The sequence below is a fragment of the Hyla sarda genome, chromosome 7 (genome assembly GCF_029499605.1).
Source record: "Hyla sarda isolate aHylSar1 chromosome 7, aHylSar1.hap1, whole genome shotgun sequence".
In the NCBI taxonomy this organism is placed as follows: domain Eukaryota; kingdom Metazoa; phylum Chordata; class Amphibia; order Anura; family Hylidae; genus Hyla; species Hyla sarda.
In genome coordinates, this window is record NC_079195.1 from 219570898 (window position 1) to 219593295 (window position 22398).

Below are 22398 nucleotides of genomic sequence, written 5' to 3' on the forward strand. Positions count from 1 at the left end.
AGCAGTGGAGGAGGATTTGTTTAGTCAATGACCAAATAGTTACATTTCCTTTTACTTGTGAGTAGAAATGAGCGAATTTACAGTAAATTCGATTCGTCACGAACTTCTCGGCTCGGCAGTTGATGACTCATCCTGCGTAAATTAGTTCAGCCTTCAGGTGCTCCGGTGGGCTGGAAAAGGTGGATACAGTCCTAGGAAAGAGTCTCCTAGGACTGTATCCACCTTTTCCTGCCCAATCAACTGCCGAGCCGAGAAGTTTGTGACGAATCGAATTTACTGTAAGTTCGCTCATCTCTACTTGTGAGCGTAGATTGGTAACATTGTAACCGTAAAATATATGACCATAACAGCCAAGCACAATAAGCACAATAAGTGATATTTATAACATTTATAACCATAGTATAGAAGTATGGTAGATTAGTGATAATGTAAGCATAATGTATATAATCATAGCAGCCGAGCACGACAAGTAGATTGATAACATTAAAGGGGTATTCCATGAAAAAACACATTTTTATTTTCATATCAACTGGCTCCAGAAAGTTAAAGGGGTACTCGGCTGCCCTGCTTCGGAAGCTCCGCTCCCCAGCGTCCGGAAGTTTCTTGTTCGTAACGCTGCGTGAGGGCTTCCGTGTTCAGGGCTGCCCCTCGTGACGTCACGCCCGCCCGCCCCCTCAACGAAAGTCTATGGGAAGGGGGCGCGACGGCCGTCGCGCCCCCTTCCCATAGACTTTCGTTGAGGGGGCGGACGGGCGTGACGTCACGAGGGGGCAGGCGTGACGTCACGGAAGCCCTCACGCAGCGTTACGAACAAGAAACTTCCGGACGCTGGGGAGCGGAGCTTCCGAAGCAAGGCAGCGGAGTACCCCTTTAAACTTCTATTAAAAAAATATTAATCCTTCCAGTACTTTTCAGCTGCTGAAGTTGAGTTGTTCTTTTCTGTCTGACCACAGGGCTCTCTGCTGACACCTCGGTCTGTCTCAGGAACTGTCCAGAGTAGGAGAGGTTTGCTATGGGGATTTGTTCCTACTCTTGACAGTTCCTGAGACAGACAGAGGGGTCAGCAGAGAGCACTGTTGTCAGACAGAAAAACAACAACTCAACTTCAGCAGCTGATAAGTACTGAAAGGATTAAGATTTTTTAAATAAAAGTAATTTACAAATCTGTATAACTTTCTGGAGCCAGTTGATATGAAAAAAATAGTTTTTCACTGGAGTACCCCTTTAACCACAGATGACAACAGTAGACAAGAAGGATGAGCAAAAATTAGTAATTTTTGTAAAGCACATTTTGGTTACATTGTAATTACCATAGATGCCATAATATAGAATCATAATGAGCATGGATTGGTAACATTTATAACAATAGATTACCATAGTAGGCAAGAACTACAAGCATAAATTGGTAACATTTTTAAAAAGTACCTGTCACCAAAAAAACTGTTCCATACTACCTCAGGCTATGTTCCCTAACTACTTCTAACACTCCTACCACCCTTTAAAAAAATTCAGAGCTTTAAAAAGCTGTGTATCATACCTTTCTTCTTTCTGACATAGTGCAATTTCCCAGCAGGAGAAAGTGGGCGTTTCCCAGAAGGCATGACATTGCTGAAGCCTACTGGGGGACCACTTCCGCCCTCTCATGGTTGCAGAGCTGTGACGAATAGAAGACCTCAGGCTCTGTGCATGTTTCAGTCTATGCAGCTTTCTGTGAGAATCTGTGGAGCTTTCACTTTCTGTGCAGCTGTCAATCCAGCTCAGTGCAGGCAGATGCACTTCCTGAGTTTGGACTCCTACAAGGCCAGAAGCCCTGATTGGGAAACACTGGTATAGAGCGATGACGACCAGAGTACAGAAACATGAAATATACTTTCCCTGTAGACTGTATAGAGAATAATGTCTTCACTATGAGCCCTGTGTACAATATAGAATAAAGTGTTGACAGATTCTATGAGATGTCACAATCAGATAAATACATGTGCATTATTCTTATATGGGAGCTCTCAGTATAGGAGACGGGTGTAGGATGGCATCAGCTGTGCCCCCTATAGATATACACTGAATAAAAGGGAAGACTCTGATGTTCTTTCATGTATATATTTACTTCCATCTGTAGCTTCTGCAGTAGAATTATTTTGTTGTTCATGTTTGCAGATATAGCAAGTGCCAGCTCGGCGCCCGCCATCTACGCTGGCAACACGTTGGCATGTGAATTGCCAGATGGTGTTGTGTTTTATTACTGCATAGAGACCTGGTGGCTGCAATATGGGATGTACGGGGGGTCATGTGTAAGAACTGGAATAAATGTCTTATTTACATGGAATGTCTGTATTTGTGGAAGAGGATTCATAGCAATATATATATATATGAAGTGAGTATATATAGTACAAAGGAGATAAGAAGTGAGTCATTGGTGTATTATAACTCTGCAGCACATGAGTTGTTTATAGCTTATAGGGCTATCGCATTGTTTTTGTTTTTTAATAATATGATGCTAGGGCAAAATTACAGCTGTAACATAATTACAACATATATATATATATATATATGTATATATATATATATACCGTATATATACAATCAGATACCTACTTTATTTGTATGTGTTTAGGGCCCGTCTACAGTACTACATTTCCAGCCAAAAAATTCCATCACAGAAGTCTACTTGTTTTCAATGGGGATCTTCTTTACTGTTCACACTATGGAATCTCCACAGCGTAATGTTCCACAGTGGAAATTCAAGTTTCAGGGCCTGCCAAAAGGAGAAACATGTTCATTCTTTTGGCAGAACTCCATCAGGGGTGGCGGTCCTGGTGATGATGGATTTCGGCAGGGCAAACAGCAGACATAATCTCCGCCCTTGATATCTCTGAGTGGAAAATCAACAATCTGGATGAGCTCTAAGGATATGTTCACACGACGGAATTTCCGCAATTCTAAATAAATTCGGAATAATAGTTCTGGTAAAAAAATTTGCATTGTGGGAACACAGAATTTCACCCAAAATTCAAGCCCCATGGATTTTAATGGGATTCCGCCACAGAATTCCCAAAAAATTTACAAATGAGATAAGAATTGAGTCATTGGTGTACTATAACTCTGCAGCACATTAACTGTTTATAGCTTCTAGGGGTATTGCAGTGTTTTATGTCTTTTTAATTATATGATGCTGGGGCAAAACTATAGCTGTTGCAAAACTACAACTCCCAGCATGCATGGACAGCCGTTGGCTGTCCGGGCATACTGCAAGTTTTAGCTTTGCCACAGCTGGAGGCACCCTGGTTGGGAAACACTGAGATAGACCTCTATTGGTGTCATACACATGACTTCTTATAAAGTCATAATAAAACCAGATGCCGAGGTCCTAGCTTGACCTGAATATTTTTGCGGAATGTGGAAAGCAGAATTCTCTGCAGAATACGCTGCAGAATTCAAGGACGTGAACTTTTTGGTCTTGGTAAAATGAAGTAACGTTAATGGGGGAGATTTATCGAAACTTGTGTAGAGGAAGAGTGGTGCAGTTATCCATAGCAACCAATAAGATCGCTTCTTTCATTTTTAATGAGGCCTTTGAAAAATGAAAAATGCGATCTGATTGGTTGCTATGGGTAACTGCACCACTCTTCCTATACACAGGTTTTGATAAATCTCCCCCTATGTTTTCTTTCTGGTAGGATATTAATAAACCATACATTAAGTGTGCAAAGGTTGTTTTTATACATTTATGTTGCTCTTCTGTAGCGTTGACTGATGTTCTTAATATTTATTTTTTATTGTATTTTATTTTTTTTACTAGTTGCACCAACAATCCTTGAAATAACACCGTCGGGGGTTTCCCTTGGAAAGACAGGACTAATCCGATGTGAAACAGCGTCCGTCCCTACTCCATCGTTCGAGTGGTACAAAGGAGATAAGAAGTGAGTCATTGGTGTATTATAACTCTGCAGCACATGAGCTGTTTATAGCTTATAGGGGTATTGCAGTGTTTTATATTTTTTAATAATATGGTGTTGGGGGCAAAACTACAGCTGTTGCAAAACTACAACTCCCAGCATGCCTGGACAGCCTTTGGCTGTCTAGGCATGCTGGGAGTTGTAGTTTTGCAACAGCTGGAGGCATCCTGGTTGGGAAACACTGAGATAGACCTCTATTGGTGTCATACATTCGACTTCATATAAAGTCAAATAAAACCAGATGCTGAGATCCTAGCTTGACCTGAATGAAAGGGGTCACCCAGGATTAGGAAAAACCTAACGCCACACCTGTCCTTAGGTTGTGTGTGGTATTGCATCTCAGTTCTAATTAAGTAAATGGAATCGAGTTGCAATACCACACACAACCTGAGGACAGCGGTGGCGCTATTTTTTGAAGAAAACAGCTATGTTTTTCCTAATCTTGGACAACCCCTATAAAGATTGTCTGGGCAAAACGTTTTGTTTAACCCATTGAGGACACAGCCATTTTTCATGCTTGTTATATGCGGGACCAGCTGTACTTTGTAACGACATCATTCATTTTACCACAAAATCTGTGGCAAAGCCAAAAATTTTTTTTTGTGTGGGATGAAAGTAAAAAACAAACAATTTTGCAACATTTAAGGAGTTTTAGTTCCCACTCAGGGCAATTTACAGTTAAAATGACACCTTATCTTTATTCTGTAAGTCCATACGATTACAACAATACACAATTTATATACCGTAGGTTTTGTTTTGTATTTTTTATACCATTTTTAAAAAAATTCTAACTTTTTGTAAAAAAAATTAGTGATTAAAATTATCCTCTTCTGACCACTATAATACTTAAAATTTTCTGCATACGGGGCTGTATAATGGCTTAATTCTTTTTTGTGCCGTTATCTGTCATTTTTTGTTTACGCCATTGACCTTGCGGTTTAATTAACATTATATTTTAATAGTTAGGACATGTTTGCACACGGCGATACCACCTATGTTTATATTTATTTTTATTTACAATATTTTATTTGAAAAATAGGAAAAGAGGAGGGACTTATTCACATTTATCGACACCTTTTTTTTATTTTGCTATTTTTAAGTCCCCATAGGGACAGCCGTCACGCCCCCACCCGTAGACTTGCATTGAGGGGGTGGGGTGTGACATCATGAGGGGGCGGGGCTATGACATCACAAGCTCCAGCATTCAGAACAGTTTGTTCCAAATGCTGAGTAGCGGAGTACCCCTTTAAGGGACCCTCTGGCCATTATGCAGACTCATCAGAACCCTGCAATTGCACCCCGATTCCCAATCCCCCAAAGGACCGGCAACACATATATAACACTTTTAGATGCCGCTATCAACTTTGATTGCAGCATCTGAAGGGTTAAAAGGGTTGTCCAGGAATAGAAAAACAGAGCAATTTTTTTCCAAAAACACTTCCACCCCTTTTCTCAGAGTGTGTGTGGTATTGCAGCTCAGTTCCAGTAAAATGAATGGAGACAAGTTGTATTACCACACACAACCTGAAGACAGTGGTGGCACTGTTTTTTAAAGAAATTAGCTCTGTTTTTTTTATTTGAGTTTGCCGATTTCTGGCATTAGCGGTAAGTTACCGGGTAGGACGTGCGCTCAGCTTGTAAGCATTCTTCATACAGCTGGACTGCAATGAGGGCGCACATGAACACCCTGTGTGATCTAGGGGTTAAAGTCTGATAGGGGAGGGGGTGAGTAAAAAAATAAAAAAAAACACTCTCTTAACCTTTCTCCCGCGCCACTGACGGTATATCGGAGCGCCCCACCTCTCTGTCCAGCACATCTGGGTTTTGGGGAAATGATGGATTCTACTTACCTCCTCCCTGACCAGATTTTATATAGAATGTTTCGTCCTCTATTTACTTCCGTCTGGTGCGTCTCCTGTTTTATCAAAGTCTACTTCATCGCAACGTTTTATATTGGTGATTTTTTTTTCTAGGCTCACGAACGGGCAGAGAGGCATCCTCATAAAGAATTACAACACCAGATCGATCCTCCACGTCTCCAACGTAACAGAAGAGCACTTCGGCAATTACACGTGTGTAGCGATAAACAAGCTCGGAACGAGTAACGCCAGCCTGCCCCTGAACCGTAAGTCATAGATTACACACCAGGCCTGCGCCGCGCCAGATTATGGCTGAACCCACTGTATGGGAACGGGCAGAATTATTCTGATAGGGGAACATCAGTATACAGCTGAAATATACTTAGATTAAAATCTGCAGAATAGGTCCGTGTCCCATAATGTACAGAATGGATGCAGTTTAAAATCTGCAAAATAAATCCAGACTATGAAAGCAGGTAATCTGCAACATGGATCCAGACTATGGGGGCCTGTAATCTGCAACATGGATCCAGACTATGAAAGCAGGTAATCTGCAACATGGATCCAGAATATGGGGGCCTGTAATCTGCAACATGGATCCAGACTATGGGGGCCTGTAATCTGCAACATGGATTCAGACTATGGGGGCCTGTAATCTGCAACATGGATCCAGACTATGGGGGCCTGTAATCTGCAACATGGATCCAGTCTATGGGGGCCTGTAATCTGCAACATGGATCTAGACTATGGGGGCCTGTAATCTGCAACATGGATCCAGACTATGAAAGCAGGTAATCTGCAACATGGATCCATACTATGGTGGCCTGTAATCTGTAACAGTATTTGGATTATGGGAGCCTGTAATCTGCAAAGTAGGGGTAGACTAAAGTAGCCTATAATCTGCAAAATGAATGAACACTACAACATTCTATAATCTATAAAATAGATGTGGACTATAACAGCCTTAATCTGCAAAATGATGTAGACTTTGGTGTCCTATAATTGGAAAAGTGGATGTGAAGTACGGCGTCCTATATTATACAACATACATACTATAATCTGGATATATACTATGTCATACTATAATCTGGATATAGACTATGTCATACTATAATCTGGGTGTAGACTATGTCATACTATAATCTGGGTGTAGACTATGTCATATTATAATCTGGATATATACTATGTCATACTATAATCTGGATATAGACTATGTCATACTATAATCTGGGTGTAGACTATGTCATACTATAATCTGGATATAGACTATGTCATACTATAATCTGGATATAGACTATGTCATACTATGATCTGGGTGTAGACTATGTCATACTATAATCTGGATATAGACTATGTCATACTATAATCTGGGTGTAGACTATGTCATACTATAATCTGGATATAGACTGTTAGATTATAATCTGGGTGTACACTATATCATATTATAATCTGGATATAGACTATGGCATACTATAATCTGGATATAGACTATGTCATATTATAATCTGGGTGTAGACTATGTCATACTATAATCTGGATATATACTATGTCATATTATAATCTGGGTGTAGACTATGTCATATTATAATCTGGATATAGACTATGGCATACTATAATCTGGATATAGACTGTTATATTATAATCTGGGTGTAGACTATGTCATATTATAATCTGGGTGTAGACTATGTCATACTATAATCTGGATATAGACTATGTCATATTATAATCTGGGTGTAGACTATGTCATACTATAATCTGGGTGTAGACTATGTCATACTATAATCTGGATATAGACTGTTATATTATAATCTGGGTGTAGACTATGTCATATTATAATCTGGGTGTAGACTATGTTATACTATAATCTGGGTGTAGACTATGTCATACTATAACCTGGATATAGACTGTTATATTATAATCTGGGTGTAGACTATGTCATACTATAATCTGGATATAGACTATGTCATACTATAATCTGGATATAGACTGTTATATTATAATCTGGGTGTAGACTATGTCATACTATAATCTGGATATAGACTATGTCATACTATGATCTGGGTGTAGACTATGTCATACTATAATCTGGATATAGACTGCTATATTATAATCTGGGTGTAGACTATGTCATATTATAATCTGGATATAGACTATGGCATACTATAATCTGGGTGTAGACTATGTCATACTATAATCTGGATATAGACTATGTCATATTATAATCTGGGTGTAGACTATGTCATACTATAATCTGGATATAGACTATGTCATACTATAATCTGGATATAGACTGTTATATTATAATCTGGGTGTAGACTATGTCATACTATAATCTGGATATAGACTATGTCATACTATGATCTGGGTGTAGACTATGTCATACTATAATCTGGATATAGACTGCTATATTATAATCTGGGTGTAGACTATGTCATATTATAATCTGGATATAGACTATGGCATACTATAATCTGGATATAGACTATGTCATACTATAATCTGGGTGTAGACTATGTCATACTATAATCTGGATATAGACTATGTCATATTATAATCTGGGTGTAGACTATGTCATACTATAATCTGGATATAGACTATGTCATACTATAATCTGGGTGTAGACTATGTCATACTATAATCTGGATATAGACTATGTCATATTATAATCTGGGTGTAGACTATGTCATACTATAATCTGGATATAGACTATGTCATACTATAATCTGGATATAGACTGTTATATTATAATCTGGGTGTAGACTATGTCATACTATAATCTGGATATAGACTATGTCATACTATGATCTGGGTGTAGACTATGTCATACTATAATCTGGATATAGACTGCTATATTATAATCTGGGTGTAGACTATGTCATATTATAATCTGGATATAGACTATGGCATACTATAATCTGGATATAGACTATGTCATACTATAATCTGGGTGTAGACTATGTCATACTATAATCTGGATATAGACTATGTCATATTATAATCTGGGTGTAGACTATGTCATACTATAATCTGGATATAGACTATGTCATACTATAATCTGGGTGTAGACTATGTCATATTATAATCTGGATATAGACTATGTCATACTATAATCTGGGTGAAGACTATGTCATACTATAATCTGGATATAGACTATGTCATATTATAATCTGGATATAGACTATGTTATACTATAATCTGGATATAGACTATGTCATACTATAATCTGGGTGTAGACTATGTCATATTATAATCTGGATATAGACTATGTCATACTATAATCTGGGTGTAGACTATGTCATACTATAATCTGGATATAGACTGCTATATTATAATCTGGGTGTAGACTATGTCATATTATAATCTGGATATAGACTATGGTATACTATAATCTGGATATAGACTATGTCATACTACAATCTGGATATAGACTATGTCATATTATAATCTGGGTGTAGACTATGTCATACTATAATCTGGATATAGACTATGTCATATTATAATCTGGATATAGACTATGGTATACTATAATCTGGATATAGACTATGTCATACTATAATCTGGGTGTAGACTATGTCATATTATAATCTGGATATAGACTATGTCATACTATAATCTGGATATAGACTATGTCATACTATAATCTGGGTGCAGACTATGTCATACTATAATCTGGATATAGACTATGTTATACTATAATCTGGATATAGACTATGTCATACTATAATCTGGATATAGACTATGTCATACTATAATCTGGGTGTAGACTATGTCATACTATAATCTGGGTGTAGACTATGTCATACTATAATCTGGATATAGACTATGTCATACTATAATCTGGATATAGACTATGTCATACTATAATCTGGATATAGACTGTTATATTATAATCTGGGTGTAGACTATGTCATATTATAATCTGGGTGTAGACTATGTTATACTATAATCTGGATATCGACTATGTCATACTATAATCTGGATATAGACTATGTCATACTATAATCTGGGTGTAGACTATGTCATACTATAATCTGGATATAGACTATGTTATACTATAATCTGGATATAGACTATGTCATACTATAATCTGGATATAGACTATGTCATACTATAATCTGGGTGTAGACTATGTCATACTATAATCTGGATATAGACTATGTCATACTATAATCTGGATATAGACTATGTCATACTATAATCTGGATATAGACTGTTATATTATAATCTGGGTGTAGACTATGTCATATTATAATCTGGGTGTAGACTATGTCATATTATAATCTGGGTGTAGACTATGTCATACTATAATCTGGATATAGACTATGTCATACTATAATCTGGATATAGACTATGTCATACTATAATCTGGATATAGACTGTTATATTATAATCTGGGTGTAGACTATGTCATATTATAATCTGGGTGTAGACTATGTCATATTATAATCTGGGTGTAGACTATGTCATACTATAATCTGGATATAGACTATGTCATACTATAATCTGGATATAGACTGTTATATTATAATCTGGGTGTAGACTATGTCATATTATAATCTGGGTGTAGACTATGTCATATTATAATCTGGGTGTAGACTATGTCATACTATAATCTGGATATAGACTATGTCATACTATAATCTGGATATAGACTGTTATATTATAATCTGGGTGTAGACTATGTCATACTATAATCTGGATATAGACTATGTCATACTATAATCTGGGTGTAGACTATGTCATATTATAATCTGGATATAGACTATGGCATACTATAATCTGGATATAGACTATGGCATACTATAATCTGGATATAGACTATGGCATACTATAATCTGGATATAGACTGTTATATTATAATCTGGGTGTAGACTATGTCATATTATAATCTGGATATAGACTATGGTATACTATAATCTGGATATAGACTATGGTATACTATAATCTGGATATAGACTATGGTATACTATAATCTGGATATAGACTATGGTATACTATAATCTGCAAATAGGATCTAATGCGGTGGTCTCAAACTGTGGCCCTCCAGGTGTTGCAAAACGTCAACTCCCAGCACATGCTTTCCAACATCTGGAGGGCCACAGTTTGAGACCACTGAACTAATGTAACAGTATATAGTGATACCAACACGGATCAGAACTGGTCTCCATTACTGTTTCAACAATGTGGTTTAAAATTGTATCCTTAAATTAGTGCCCCCTATAGGTAGGCTTGTAAATCAATGTGACTAGAGATATCATCCAAACCAGACAGCTGATTCGGGGTTCCAGCTGTTTCGGGGGTTCCAGCTGTTTCAGGGTTCCAGCTGTTTCGTGGTTCCAGCTGTTTCAGGGTTCCAGCTCTTTCGTGGTTCCAGCTGTTTCAGGGTTCCAGCTGTTTTGTGGTTCCAGCTGTTTTGGGGTTAAAGCTGTTTCAGGGTTCCAGCTGTTTCAGGGTTCCAGCTGTTTTGTGGTTCCAGCTGTTTCGGGGTTCCAGCTGTTTTGTGGTTCCAGCTGTTTCAGGGTTCCAGCTGTTTCGTGGTTCCAGCTGTTTTGTGGTTCCAGCTGTTTCGGGGTTCCAGTTGTTTCGGGGTTCCTGCTGTTTCTGGGACATATGTGCTGATGTAGGATACAGTATCCAGATTCTGTCCATTATTGCACCCGATGCCTTAGTAGAGCATCAGGACTCCAAATCCAGTGTCTTCTGTGGCTGCTGTAAATAGCATCAGTCTGTGCCACGTGAGGGGCCCCGTCCCATGAGACCCCCCTACACAGACTGCCAGTAAGGTCGTGGCGAGGTGATATTTTGACATTTACACATGCAAATAACCCCTGATGGATGGGGCGCGCGGCTCCATGTTTGTCTTCCATATCAGCCTCGCATACTAATTGCTATTCCAGCTAATCTCCATTCATGGAATTAGCCTTTAAACTGTGACTTTTATGTATGATATTGAAATCCCCTCAGGGGAGGAAATCTCACATCCTATTCTGGTGAGGAATCATCATCCGTTGTTAACCCCATCACTACTGCTATTGTGTGAGGTTTTATATGTCGGCAATATGGTATCTAGGGCCTTTTCTTGTAGCGTCTCGTGCTTTCTTATATACAGGGCCGGCTCTGCTTATAGGCAAAATAGGCAGCTGCCTAGAGCGCCCTCTTGATGGGGGAGGCACCGGTCTGCCTGCCGCAAGAAAGTTAGATAACCAGCATCCGAATCACTCACTCCACAGGAACGTGCATAGACATTTTTGGGGGTCAGGAGCCCAAGTGAAAATACGAGCAGATCATTTACCTTGATATTACGGCTATCAGCAGCAGCACTGTCCAGGAAAAAGGGCAAGTAAGGAGGCAGCATCAAAAGGGCAGGGGCTGTTACAGTGTGTCACCTTAGTAGTAACTTAATTACATGAGGAGGAGGCTTGTTACAGTGTGTCACCCCAGTAGTAAGAAGATTACATGAGGAGGAGGTTTGTTACAGTGTGTCACCCCAGTAGTAAGGAGATTATATGAGGAGGAGGTTTGTTACAGAGTGTCACCCCAGTAGTAAGAAGATTACATGAGGAGGAGGTTTGTTACAGTGGTCACCCCAGTAGTAAGGAGATTACATGAGGAGGAGGTTTGTTACAGTGGTCACCCCAGTAGTAAGGAGATTACATGAGGAGGGTTGTTACAGTGTGTCACCCTAGTAGTAAGGAGATTACATGAGGAGGAGGTTTGTTACAGTGTGTCACCCCAGTAGTAAGGAGATTACATGAGGAGGAGGTTTGTTACAGTGGTCACCCCAGTAGTAAGGTGATTACATGAGGAGGAGGTTTGTTACAGTGTGTCACCCCAGTAGTGAGGTAGGGCATGTCAAAGGGTGGGCCAATGGACAGAGTCAAGGGGGCGGCAAAATTAGCTTTTGCCAAGGGTGGCAAAAATCCTTGCACCAGCCCCGACTATATATACAAAGATTCATGACTTCTGTGGTTTCCTTGAAATTATACTGTAAAAGTTCTACAATTTGAACCCTGTTATGACAATTTAGCATATAATGAATGTAGTTCTATAGCATATTATCAATGAAAGTGCATCTGGGGTCTTTAGTGGGTCCTTGGAAGGAGGATACCATGACAGGGTGGAAGAACCCGATCCTTAGCAATCTACCAGTATACTGTAGGCCTAGATCTAAGTGCAGCTCTCATCTTGGCAAACTATTCGGGATCATGGGGGGGGGGGGGTGGGGGGGTGGGGGAGTAATTTAGTATTGTGTCTCAAGCTTTTTTGGTGATTGGCGGACTCAGCGGGATCATGGGGGGTGCATTTATCATTGGGTTTCAAGCTTTTTTTGTGTGTCGGTTTGTCTCACATTTGGTGCAGCGCTGCGCCTCCAGCTGTTTTACACTTTTATTTTTTTAAAGTGTGTACAGGCTAGCTGTTAAAGGGGTACGCCGCTGCTCAGCGTTTGGAACAACAGCTCGTGACATCATAGCCCCGTTCCCTCATGAAGTCACACCCCGCCCCATCAATGCAAGTCTATGGGAGGGGGTGTGACAGCCATGACGCCCCCTTCCATAGACTTGCATTGAGGGGGCGGGGTGTGACACCACAAGGGGGCGGGGTGTGACACCACAAGGGGGCGGAGCTATGACGTCACAAGCTCCCGGCGCAGGCCCCAGTGTTCGGAACAGTTTGTTCCAAACGCTGAGCAGCGGAGTACCCATTTAAGGTTAGTCTTATGCAGTGTTAATGAATTTATCAACTGCAACTCTTTGGCGCAGAAACCACCCAAAAGTCGCAAAAATGCACCAGCCCAGACTTAGCTTAGCTTTTTGGTGTATGTGAAGAGTGAAATTTAAAAAAATATGTACCTTCACAAAATGTATCAAATGCCCTGCAACAATTTAATAAATAGAGAGCTCCTACACATTACCAAAAGCTTCACTTACACCTAGAATGATAAGTATCCCCTGATGGTTCCCAACCTGTTGCACAACCACAAATCCCAGCCTATGACTATCCAGGTATCCTGGACGTTGTAGTTGTCATCATCTGGAGAGCCATAGGTTGTCGGCCACTGATATATAAGATGGTTGTCTGTTCATATGGTACCAAATCTCAAGTAATATACAAATATTGAGCCGCTTCAGCTTTGGCGTTCTCGGCGGGATCATATATAACAGTAATTTCCAACCTTCCCAGCTAGTTGTCTAGGAATGCTAGGAGTCGTAGTTGTCATCAGCTGGAGAGCCATAGGTTGTCGACCACTGATATATAAGATGGTTGTCGCTTCATATGGGTGTTGGTACCAAATCTTAAGTAATATACAAATATAGGAATTGATATAAGTGAAGCTTCCATTTTGGGGTACTTGGCAGGATTAAAATATAACAGTAGTTTCCAACCTGTGGCTCACAGTCGACTGTCCAAGCTTGAAGTTGTAGTTTTCTAATAGGTGGAGTGCCCTAAGTTGGTGACCACTAACATATAAGATGGTCACCTGTTTTTATGGGTGGTGGTACCCAATCCTGAACAATACAGTGGTCCCTCAACATACGATGGTAATTCGTTCCAAATGAACCATCGTTAGTTGTAACCATCATATGTTGAGGGATCCGTGCAATGTAAAGTATAGGAAGTTATACTCACCTGTCCCCGCCGCTCCGGACCGTCACCGCTGCTCTGGATGTCGCCCTCCATCGCTGTTGCCGCGTCCCCGGGGTGTCTCCGCCGCTCCGGACCGTCTCTGCTGGCCAGGATTGTCACTCTTCATTGCCGTCATCACGTCGCTGCGCACGCCGCTCCTATTGGATGACGGGACGGCGTGCGGGGCAACGTGATGACGACGAAGGAGAGCGACGGCGATGCAGCAGAGCCCGAAGAGGATGGTCCGGAATGTCGGGGACAGGTGAGTGACCATCACCGGACCACACGGGGCACCTTAAACGGCTATACGGGGGCAGCTGAAGCAGTCTGCGCTGCCGGATAGCCGCTTATGCAATGGCCCCGACATACAAAAGCATCCTATGTTGACGCTGCCTCTGAGAGGCCATCGTATGTTGAAATTATCGTATGTCGGGGCCATCGCAAGTCGGGGGATCACTGTATACATAGACCTAGATATGAGTGCAGCTTCCATTTTGGCGGACTCGGCGGGATTATATATATATCAATTTCCAACCTGTGATTCACCTGCTGGTTGTCTGGGCATATTGGGAGTTGTAGTTCTGAATCAGCTGGAGAGCCACAGATTGGAGACCTCTGATATATAAAATGGTTACCTGTTCTTATGGGTGGCAGTAGCAAATCAGCACACCACGTTTTTGCAATACAGTTCCCGTATACGTTCTCAACTTGAAAACCGTACGGAACCGTATTGAAAACCATATGCATTGACTCTCCATTGAAAACCGTATTTCAAAAGATGCATCAGGTTGTGTCCGTTTTGCATCCTGTACGGTTTTGTCAATATTTTTCCGGTACCCAAAACCGAAGCCTACCGCGGTTTTTGGTCCGGGTGAAAAACCGTATTGAAACGTATAAGTTTTTTTTTTAACATGGGAGTCAATGAGAACCGTACAGAACTGTATGTGCGTACGGTTCCATCCGGTTTTCCCCATACAGTTTGTGACTTTGCACAGTTTTTTTCTTGGAATTTCAATCAAACAAGTGAAACTTTATTCATAATGAAGTGAAAAGTTAAAAACGTATACGTTTCTTTTCTTAAAAGACGGATGCCAACCGGACATAATTTTTCAAACCGTATACGGATTAAAATTTGTACACACGTTTGGATACAGTTTAGTCAGGTTTTGAGGAATCCGTTTTTTTTATATCAAAAACCTGATACGGGAACCGTATCGCAAAAATGTGGTGTGAACCCAGCCTAAATATTTCATAAGATTTTTTCCTATCTATTTCTGGGCCAGCCATGAAGATCCCCTTCGTAGGGTTTCCATTGACCTCCAAGCCCGCAGGATATCATTTACTCGTCCCGTATCTTATACTGTATATTTGGGCAACTTTTATTCCTGTAAATCGAATTTGACTCGGTGGCGTCTCCCTGGTACTCATATTAAATTATCAACTAACTACACGTAATCGTTTCTTATAACAAATGCTATCTGGGCGCCATATGGATGGGATCATTATACTGTCATCCCCTGTAACAGCCAAGGAGCTTAACGCACATTAAATGGATCCCCCCCCTCCCCCCCCTACATTAAGATCATGGCAGCTCCTACTGTATAATTTGGGAAGCGTCATCTTACCACCTGCCGCTCTCCAATAGCGCCATTTACATTATTACCCGGACGCATGGCGAGAGATTATCATAACGTAGCTTCCATTATCATCCCACTCCCACCCAGTGCGTGCGACGCGTTTAACCTTGCAGCTAATACGTATCGACTGGGATGGCTGTAATTTAATGATTAAGGTCAAGTGTGAAGGAAATTACATGCAGATCGGACGTCAATAATTCGCCGTGTTACCTGGTTATGTCCCTTATTCCACAATTCACAATTGTCTTCGGTGTTTCCCAACTTGGGTGCCTCCAGCTGTTGCAAAACTACAACTTCCAGCATGCCCGGACAGCCAACGGCTGTCCGGGCATGCTGGAAGTTGTAGTTTTGCAAGGGGGAATTTTCAGGACACATAGGCCATGTTCACACGGCGTAAACTGTGCGGAATGTCCGCGCTGAAAACACGTGCAGACATTCCGAATTGGGGTGTGTTCACACTTAGCAATGTCCGTGCGGAATTCTGCCAGAATTTTCCGCGCAGACATTCCGCTGCAGCGGAGTCCCGTTGATTCCAGCGGGATTTTACTGTGCGCACGCCAGAGTTTCTGCTGCATAAATACAGATTCCGGCATCCGCAGAAAGAATAGGCTTGTTCTATTCTTTCTGCGGATTCCGCACGGAAACCCATTGCCGTCTATGGGGCAGCGAATTTCCGGAAGCTCCTAGCGTCCCCCCCTGCCTGATCGTGCAAATGGGTGGAATGTCTGCACATTTTCCTGCCTTCTGACCATTGCCTTATCCGGCAGACGCTAGGACCGCTCGGAAATGCGTCAGCTCATAGACGCCAACGCGTTTTCGAGCAAAATCTGTAAAAAAAAGAATAGAACAAGTATAGATTTTTTTTTTACAATTCCACCGTGTGCACAGAGCAGCAGAATCCCATTAAAATCAATCGGGCTCTCCTGTAGCAGAACGGCCGTGCGCAATATTCCGGCAGAATTATGCACGGACATTTTGTAGTGGGAATATAGCCTTGGGGCGTTCCCGGCAATTAGATGTCCCGCATGAGAATCTGCTATTCTGTCCCTTTTCACAACGCCAGGCCCAGACTTGTTTCTGTCCTCTCTCTGTGGCTGCAGTTCCTGGTCTGGCCCGTAGGGTGTGCATGATTGCTCTTCCAATTTAAAGGGACAGCGCATGAACTTTAAGGGGTACTCCACTGTAAACATATTATTCCCTATCCAAATGATAGGGGATAAGATGTTAGATTGCAGGAGTCTCGCCGCAGGGGACCCCCACGATCTCTGGGTCGACAGCAGTTGCGACCGGATATTGGAAGCTTACAGATTACGCATTTGTGACATCATGCCCCCTCCATTCATGTCTATGGGAGGGGGCGTGATGGCTAGTACCTAGCCGTCACGCCTCCTTCCATAGACGTGAACGGAGGGGGCGTGGTGGCTGGCATCGACAGTCATCAGTCACGGAGCAGAGTTCGCTCCATGCACCGAATGACATGGGGCCACAGCGGAGATCACGGGAGTCCTCAGCGATCTAACATCTTATCTTCTATACTTTGGATAGGGGATAAGATGTGTAGAGCGGAGTACCCCTTTAAAGGGGTACTCCGGTGGAATTTTTTTTTTTTTTTTTAAATCAACTGGTGCCAGAAAGTTAAACAGATTTGTTAATTACTGAGATAGAACTGGACGGGGGAGCACTCACGAAGTCCACTCACGGTTACGGTGCCAAGGATATCTTTATTCAGGTGCAATATACAACATCAGCCGGACGCCAGGTCACGGGAACCAGTTCCAGTTCTATCTCAGTAGCATTGTCTGTACCTGCTTACATTCTTAGGGGTGTCAGCACCAACAGAAGGTGAACGGTGCACCGCACGGACTGGGAATTTCACTCTCCCATTCGCATTAGTGGCTTTCACATACCTCACTGCCAGCCTAGGGGTAGTGCCGATCGCTGTTGTTTTTGCTGCCAGATTTGTTGATTACTTCTATTAAAAAATCTTTACCCTTCCAGTACTTTTTAGTGGCTGTATGCTAGAGAGGAATTTTTTTTCTTTTTTAATTTCTTTTTTTGTCTTGTCCACAGTGCTCTCTTCTGACACCTCTGTCCATGTCAGGAACTGTCCAGAGCAGCAGAGGTTTGCAATGGGAATTTTCTCCTGCTCTGGACAGTTTCTGATACGGGCATCAGGTGTCAGAAGAGAGCACTGTGGACAAGAAAAAAAAAGAAATTCAAAAGGAAAATAATTTCCTCTGTAGCATACAGCTGCTAAAAAGTACTGGAAGGGTAAAGATTGTTTAATAGAAGTAATTTACAAATCTGTTTAACTTTCTGGCACCAGTTGATTTAAAAAAAAAAAAAATGTTTTCCACCAGGGTACCCCTTTAAGCATTTCCTAAGTGTCTTTTACCTGTCCCTGCATGACCCTGGCCCTGATTTGTGTAGGTTTCTTTGTGGGTTTTAATTCCCTACAATTTATTTTCCACGGTATTTACTAAGGTTTCCTACATTTTCCACTTTCCCTACACTTTGCTCTTTTTACACCTGCTCTGATCTGTCGGGTTTTCCTGAAATCCACCACATTTTATGTGGAAACCTTAGTAATGATGTTGGGTTTTTGTGAAAATGTCGGGAACATGCCCCTTTTAGGTGACCACGCCCCTTCCCCGGTGGCCACGTCCCTTTTTCGGGTTTTCTTGGCAAAATTGAGAGTTAGTCTGGGTTTTTTTCAATTCTGGCGCAAAATCTGGCGCAGACAGAATTTCTGGCGCAATGCGACAGAATCTGGCGCACAACCCGACAAAACATGTCGGGTTTGCAATAGTAAATGAGGGCCATTGTGTATATAAACCTCTTTCTGTCGTCTTCCTGTGGCTGCAGTTCCTGGTCTAGCCTGTAGGGTTTGCATCCGTGCTCCTTCAATTTAAAGGGACAGCGCATGAACTTAGGCATTTCCACTTGTCTCTGCATGACATTATGTATATAAGGCTGCTCCACCACAACAAAGTTTGTTCCGGATCTGTTATCTTGACCTGTTATCCTGTATCTGACCTGTACCTAGGGCTTTATCTGCCATGAGGCAAGATGAGAATCTTGCCTCAGGCGGCAGAATGTTTTCCTTGAGGGTCAATAAGTTGCATGTGGCCATAAATTACGTTGTCTAGCATCTTCTGCTATACACCACTGCCCTGGTCCTTCTCTTTCGGTTTTGTTGGCTCCATTGACCCCATGAAGAACAAATGATGTCTGGACACAGATGTGGAGGCAGTCAAGACTGGGAATTCAGTATTGTGTGGTAACTGTATGACTATTGTATAGAGGTATACAGGAGACTTTGCTGGTACTGTTATACGCTGCAGTTATTCTGCACACCTTTCTTTCTTATGATTCTAAAGGCGTGGGGGCCATTTCTGTTGACAACTTAGGCAGCAGAACAGCTAGAATCATCCCTGCTACTCCTAGGCCAGGCTCAAACATACATGTGTATAATAGTTGGTAGAAACAGCTGTTGGCTGAGCGGGTGTCCGGCCAAATGCTATCTCATATGTATGACCAGCTTAATAGAGAAAACCAAGCCAACAATTCTCTAAGCCCTGAGATGTAATCAAGGAAGAAGAATGGCCCAGTGATGGAAGAAATGGATGCTTCAGTGGTGCTAGTGAGGTAATGATAATAAATATTGAGCCGGACAATAAAATAATAAAACAAAAGGTTATTTACCAAACGAATATGGACAACACGTTTCAAGGGGAAGGTACCCATTTTCATCAGGTCCTTGATTGCTCCACTACCGCCCTAGGATTTAGGGATCGGGTTGATACTGGTAGCTTTCAGATAAGGAGCATTCATTTGTTTAAGGCATCTGTCAATGTTCTGCTCAAAGCACAATATTTAAAGGGGTTATCTACAATAAGTGATTTTTAAGCACTCACCTGCCAGACAGTAATGGACATGCTGAGATTACCACAACGCTGTGGCTATCTTTTTGTGAACTGGCTATGTCCTGTTGGAGTTTCCTTCTTAAGTTTCTTGTTTGTAAGTGTTAGGTCACTCTCCTCCCTCAGCAGCCCCACCCATTGAAACACAAATGAGCTGCATTCCATTCAAAGGACCAGTGTTTTCTAACCAGGGAGCCACCAGCTGTTACAGAATGATCTTTCTCCCACCCAGCGCTCGCTTCACCCATTGAAGTAGATAGGCTCCCTCTGAACACCTGACTGGTGATGTAATGTCTCAACCGCACTACATCCTGGGAAAACCTGAGACAACACTCATTTTGTATGCTGTTAAAAATAAACTTTGGGGCAAAAATCACATAAGAATTGCGATACCACCATAAAACACAGGTACAGACACTATGAACTACATTAACTTTACAGCCCCTGTAGCACAGTCAAATAATGAAAAATACTGGAGTACCCCTTAAAAGGGGTACTCCAGTGGAAAACAATTTTAAAAAATCAACTGGTGTCAGGAAGTTTAACAGATTTGTAAATTACTTCTATTTAAAAAATCTTAATCCTTTTAGTACTTATCAGCTGCTGAATGCTTTTTGTTCCCTACACAATTTGAGAGACATGCATTGCATTTTTCGGGGGTCCTTTATTTTGTAAAAGGGGGGGGGGGAATATGTATATAGATAGATAGATAGATTGTTCTTCAGCTGACAAATCTTTTTTCCTTTGGCCGGATGGTGACATCTTCATTCATTCCCATCATATTCCGCTTTTCACTAATTTCAATTCTGTTCATTTTTCAAGTCATTTTATGGAGAATAAAAATAAATAAAAAATAAAAACCCGTACGCTGAGGCTTGAAACCTCTGTTCCATTTGCATAAGCTTTTCCCAGCCAACTGTCTCTCTTTATTAGTGGCATTGCATTAATTTCTGCCTGTGCATGTATTTAGCATATATAAGTGCTTACATTGTAGGCCGGCTTCATTAGAATATGGAAAACATCAGTGGCCACTCGAGGGAAACAGCTGTCCTTGGCTTTTATTCTTGGAGCATCCTTGGCTTTCTTCTGCTTGGATGTGGCCCGGTTATTTTTATCAGCTCAATTACTCAAAGACATTGTGACTTTTAGGCAAATAAACAATGCAGAAAATATTACTTCAAGGAACAAAAAGGGAGAATATAGTCCTTGATTTGTTGAACCTGAATGAGTGGCACCCCGCTGGAATATCACAGGCACCTCCTAAAGGGGTACTCTGCCCCTAGACATCTTATCCCCTATCCAAAGGATAGGGGATAAGATATCTGATCGCGGGGGTCCCACTGCTGAGGACCCCCGCGATCTCCCTGCTGCACCCGGCATTCATTTAGAACATCGGCTGCAGCGCTGGAGGCTCGTGACATCTCCTCAATGGAGGGGGTGTGGCCATGACGTCACGAGCGGGGCGTGACCGTGACGTCACGCGCCTCCGGCCCTGCATCACCAGTCATCCGTCACGGAGCGAAGTTCGCTCAGTGCATCAGATGTCTGGGGTGCATCAGCCGAGATTGCAGGGGTCCCCAGCACCCCGCAATCAGACATCTTATCCCCTATGCTTTGGATAGGGGATAAGATGTCTAGGGGGCGGAGTACCCCTTTAATGAGAATGGGAAAGTTTTATTCGTGCCTTGTTCAAAGCTTACAGGGGTACTCCACTGCTAGACATCTTATCCCTATCTAATGGATATGTCTGATCGTGGGGGTCTGATGTCTGATCGCGGGGGTCCCGCTGATGGGAGCCACCCAGGTTCCTGCGGCAGTGGTCGTGACATTCAGGTCACGCCCCCTTGTGACGTCACGCCTTGCCCCCCCATTCATTCTATGGGAGGGGGCGTGTCGTGACATCATGATCATAGACCTGAATGGAGGGGGCGTGGCGTGACGTCCCGATCACGGCCTCTGGCTCCCTTTAAGGAGGCTATCCAGTTATTTTAAAAATGTCCCCTAATCCCAGGTTAGGGGATAAGTGTCTGATCGTGGGGGGTCTGACTGCAAACTCCAGAATGGGGCCCAATTCTTCCCCATTGGCTTTGAAAACACAGTGGTCTCGGCAGTGATTGCCCACGTGGTCAACCACCACCACCTCAGTCGGTGATTGGCTGAAGACCAAGACCAAGACCAAGACCAGTTTGTCTCGGAAGGTGGGGGCCGAAGCACTCAGCGAGAAGATTTGGGCCCTCGTTCTGATCACAGGGTTCCCAGCGATCAGACCCTTCCCCATTAATCAGACTCTTATTGATAGGGGATAAGTTTTTAAAGGGTACCTTTCATCAAAAAAAAACTTTGATATATTATAGATTAATGTATGCAGTCTCAGACTGCAGCCAGAACACAAACTCAGCAC

General features: G+C 41.9%; 1 protein-coding gene across 2 annotated transcripts in view; it reads left to right on the forward strand.

Annotated features, from left to right (window-relative positions):
* NEGR1 (neuronal growth regulator 1) overlaps positions 1 to 22398 on the forward strand; it is a 549860-nt gene that overhangs the window by 422695 nt on the left and 104767 nt on the right. For both annotated transcript variants that reach the window (XM_056532735.1, XM_056532736.1), the window contains exons 5-6: positions 3797 to 3917; positions 5927 to 6078. In XM_056532735.1, the coding sequence (XP_056388710.1) occupies positions 3797 to 3917; positions 5927 to 6078 (273 nt within the window). The remainder of the gene's footprint in view (positions 1 to 3796; positions 3918 to 5926; positions 6079 to 22398) is intronic.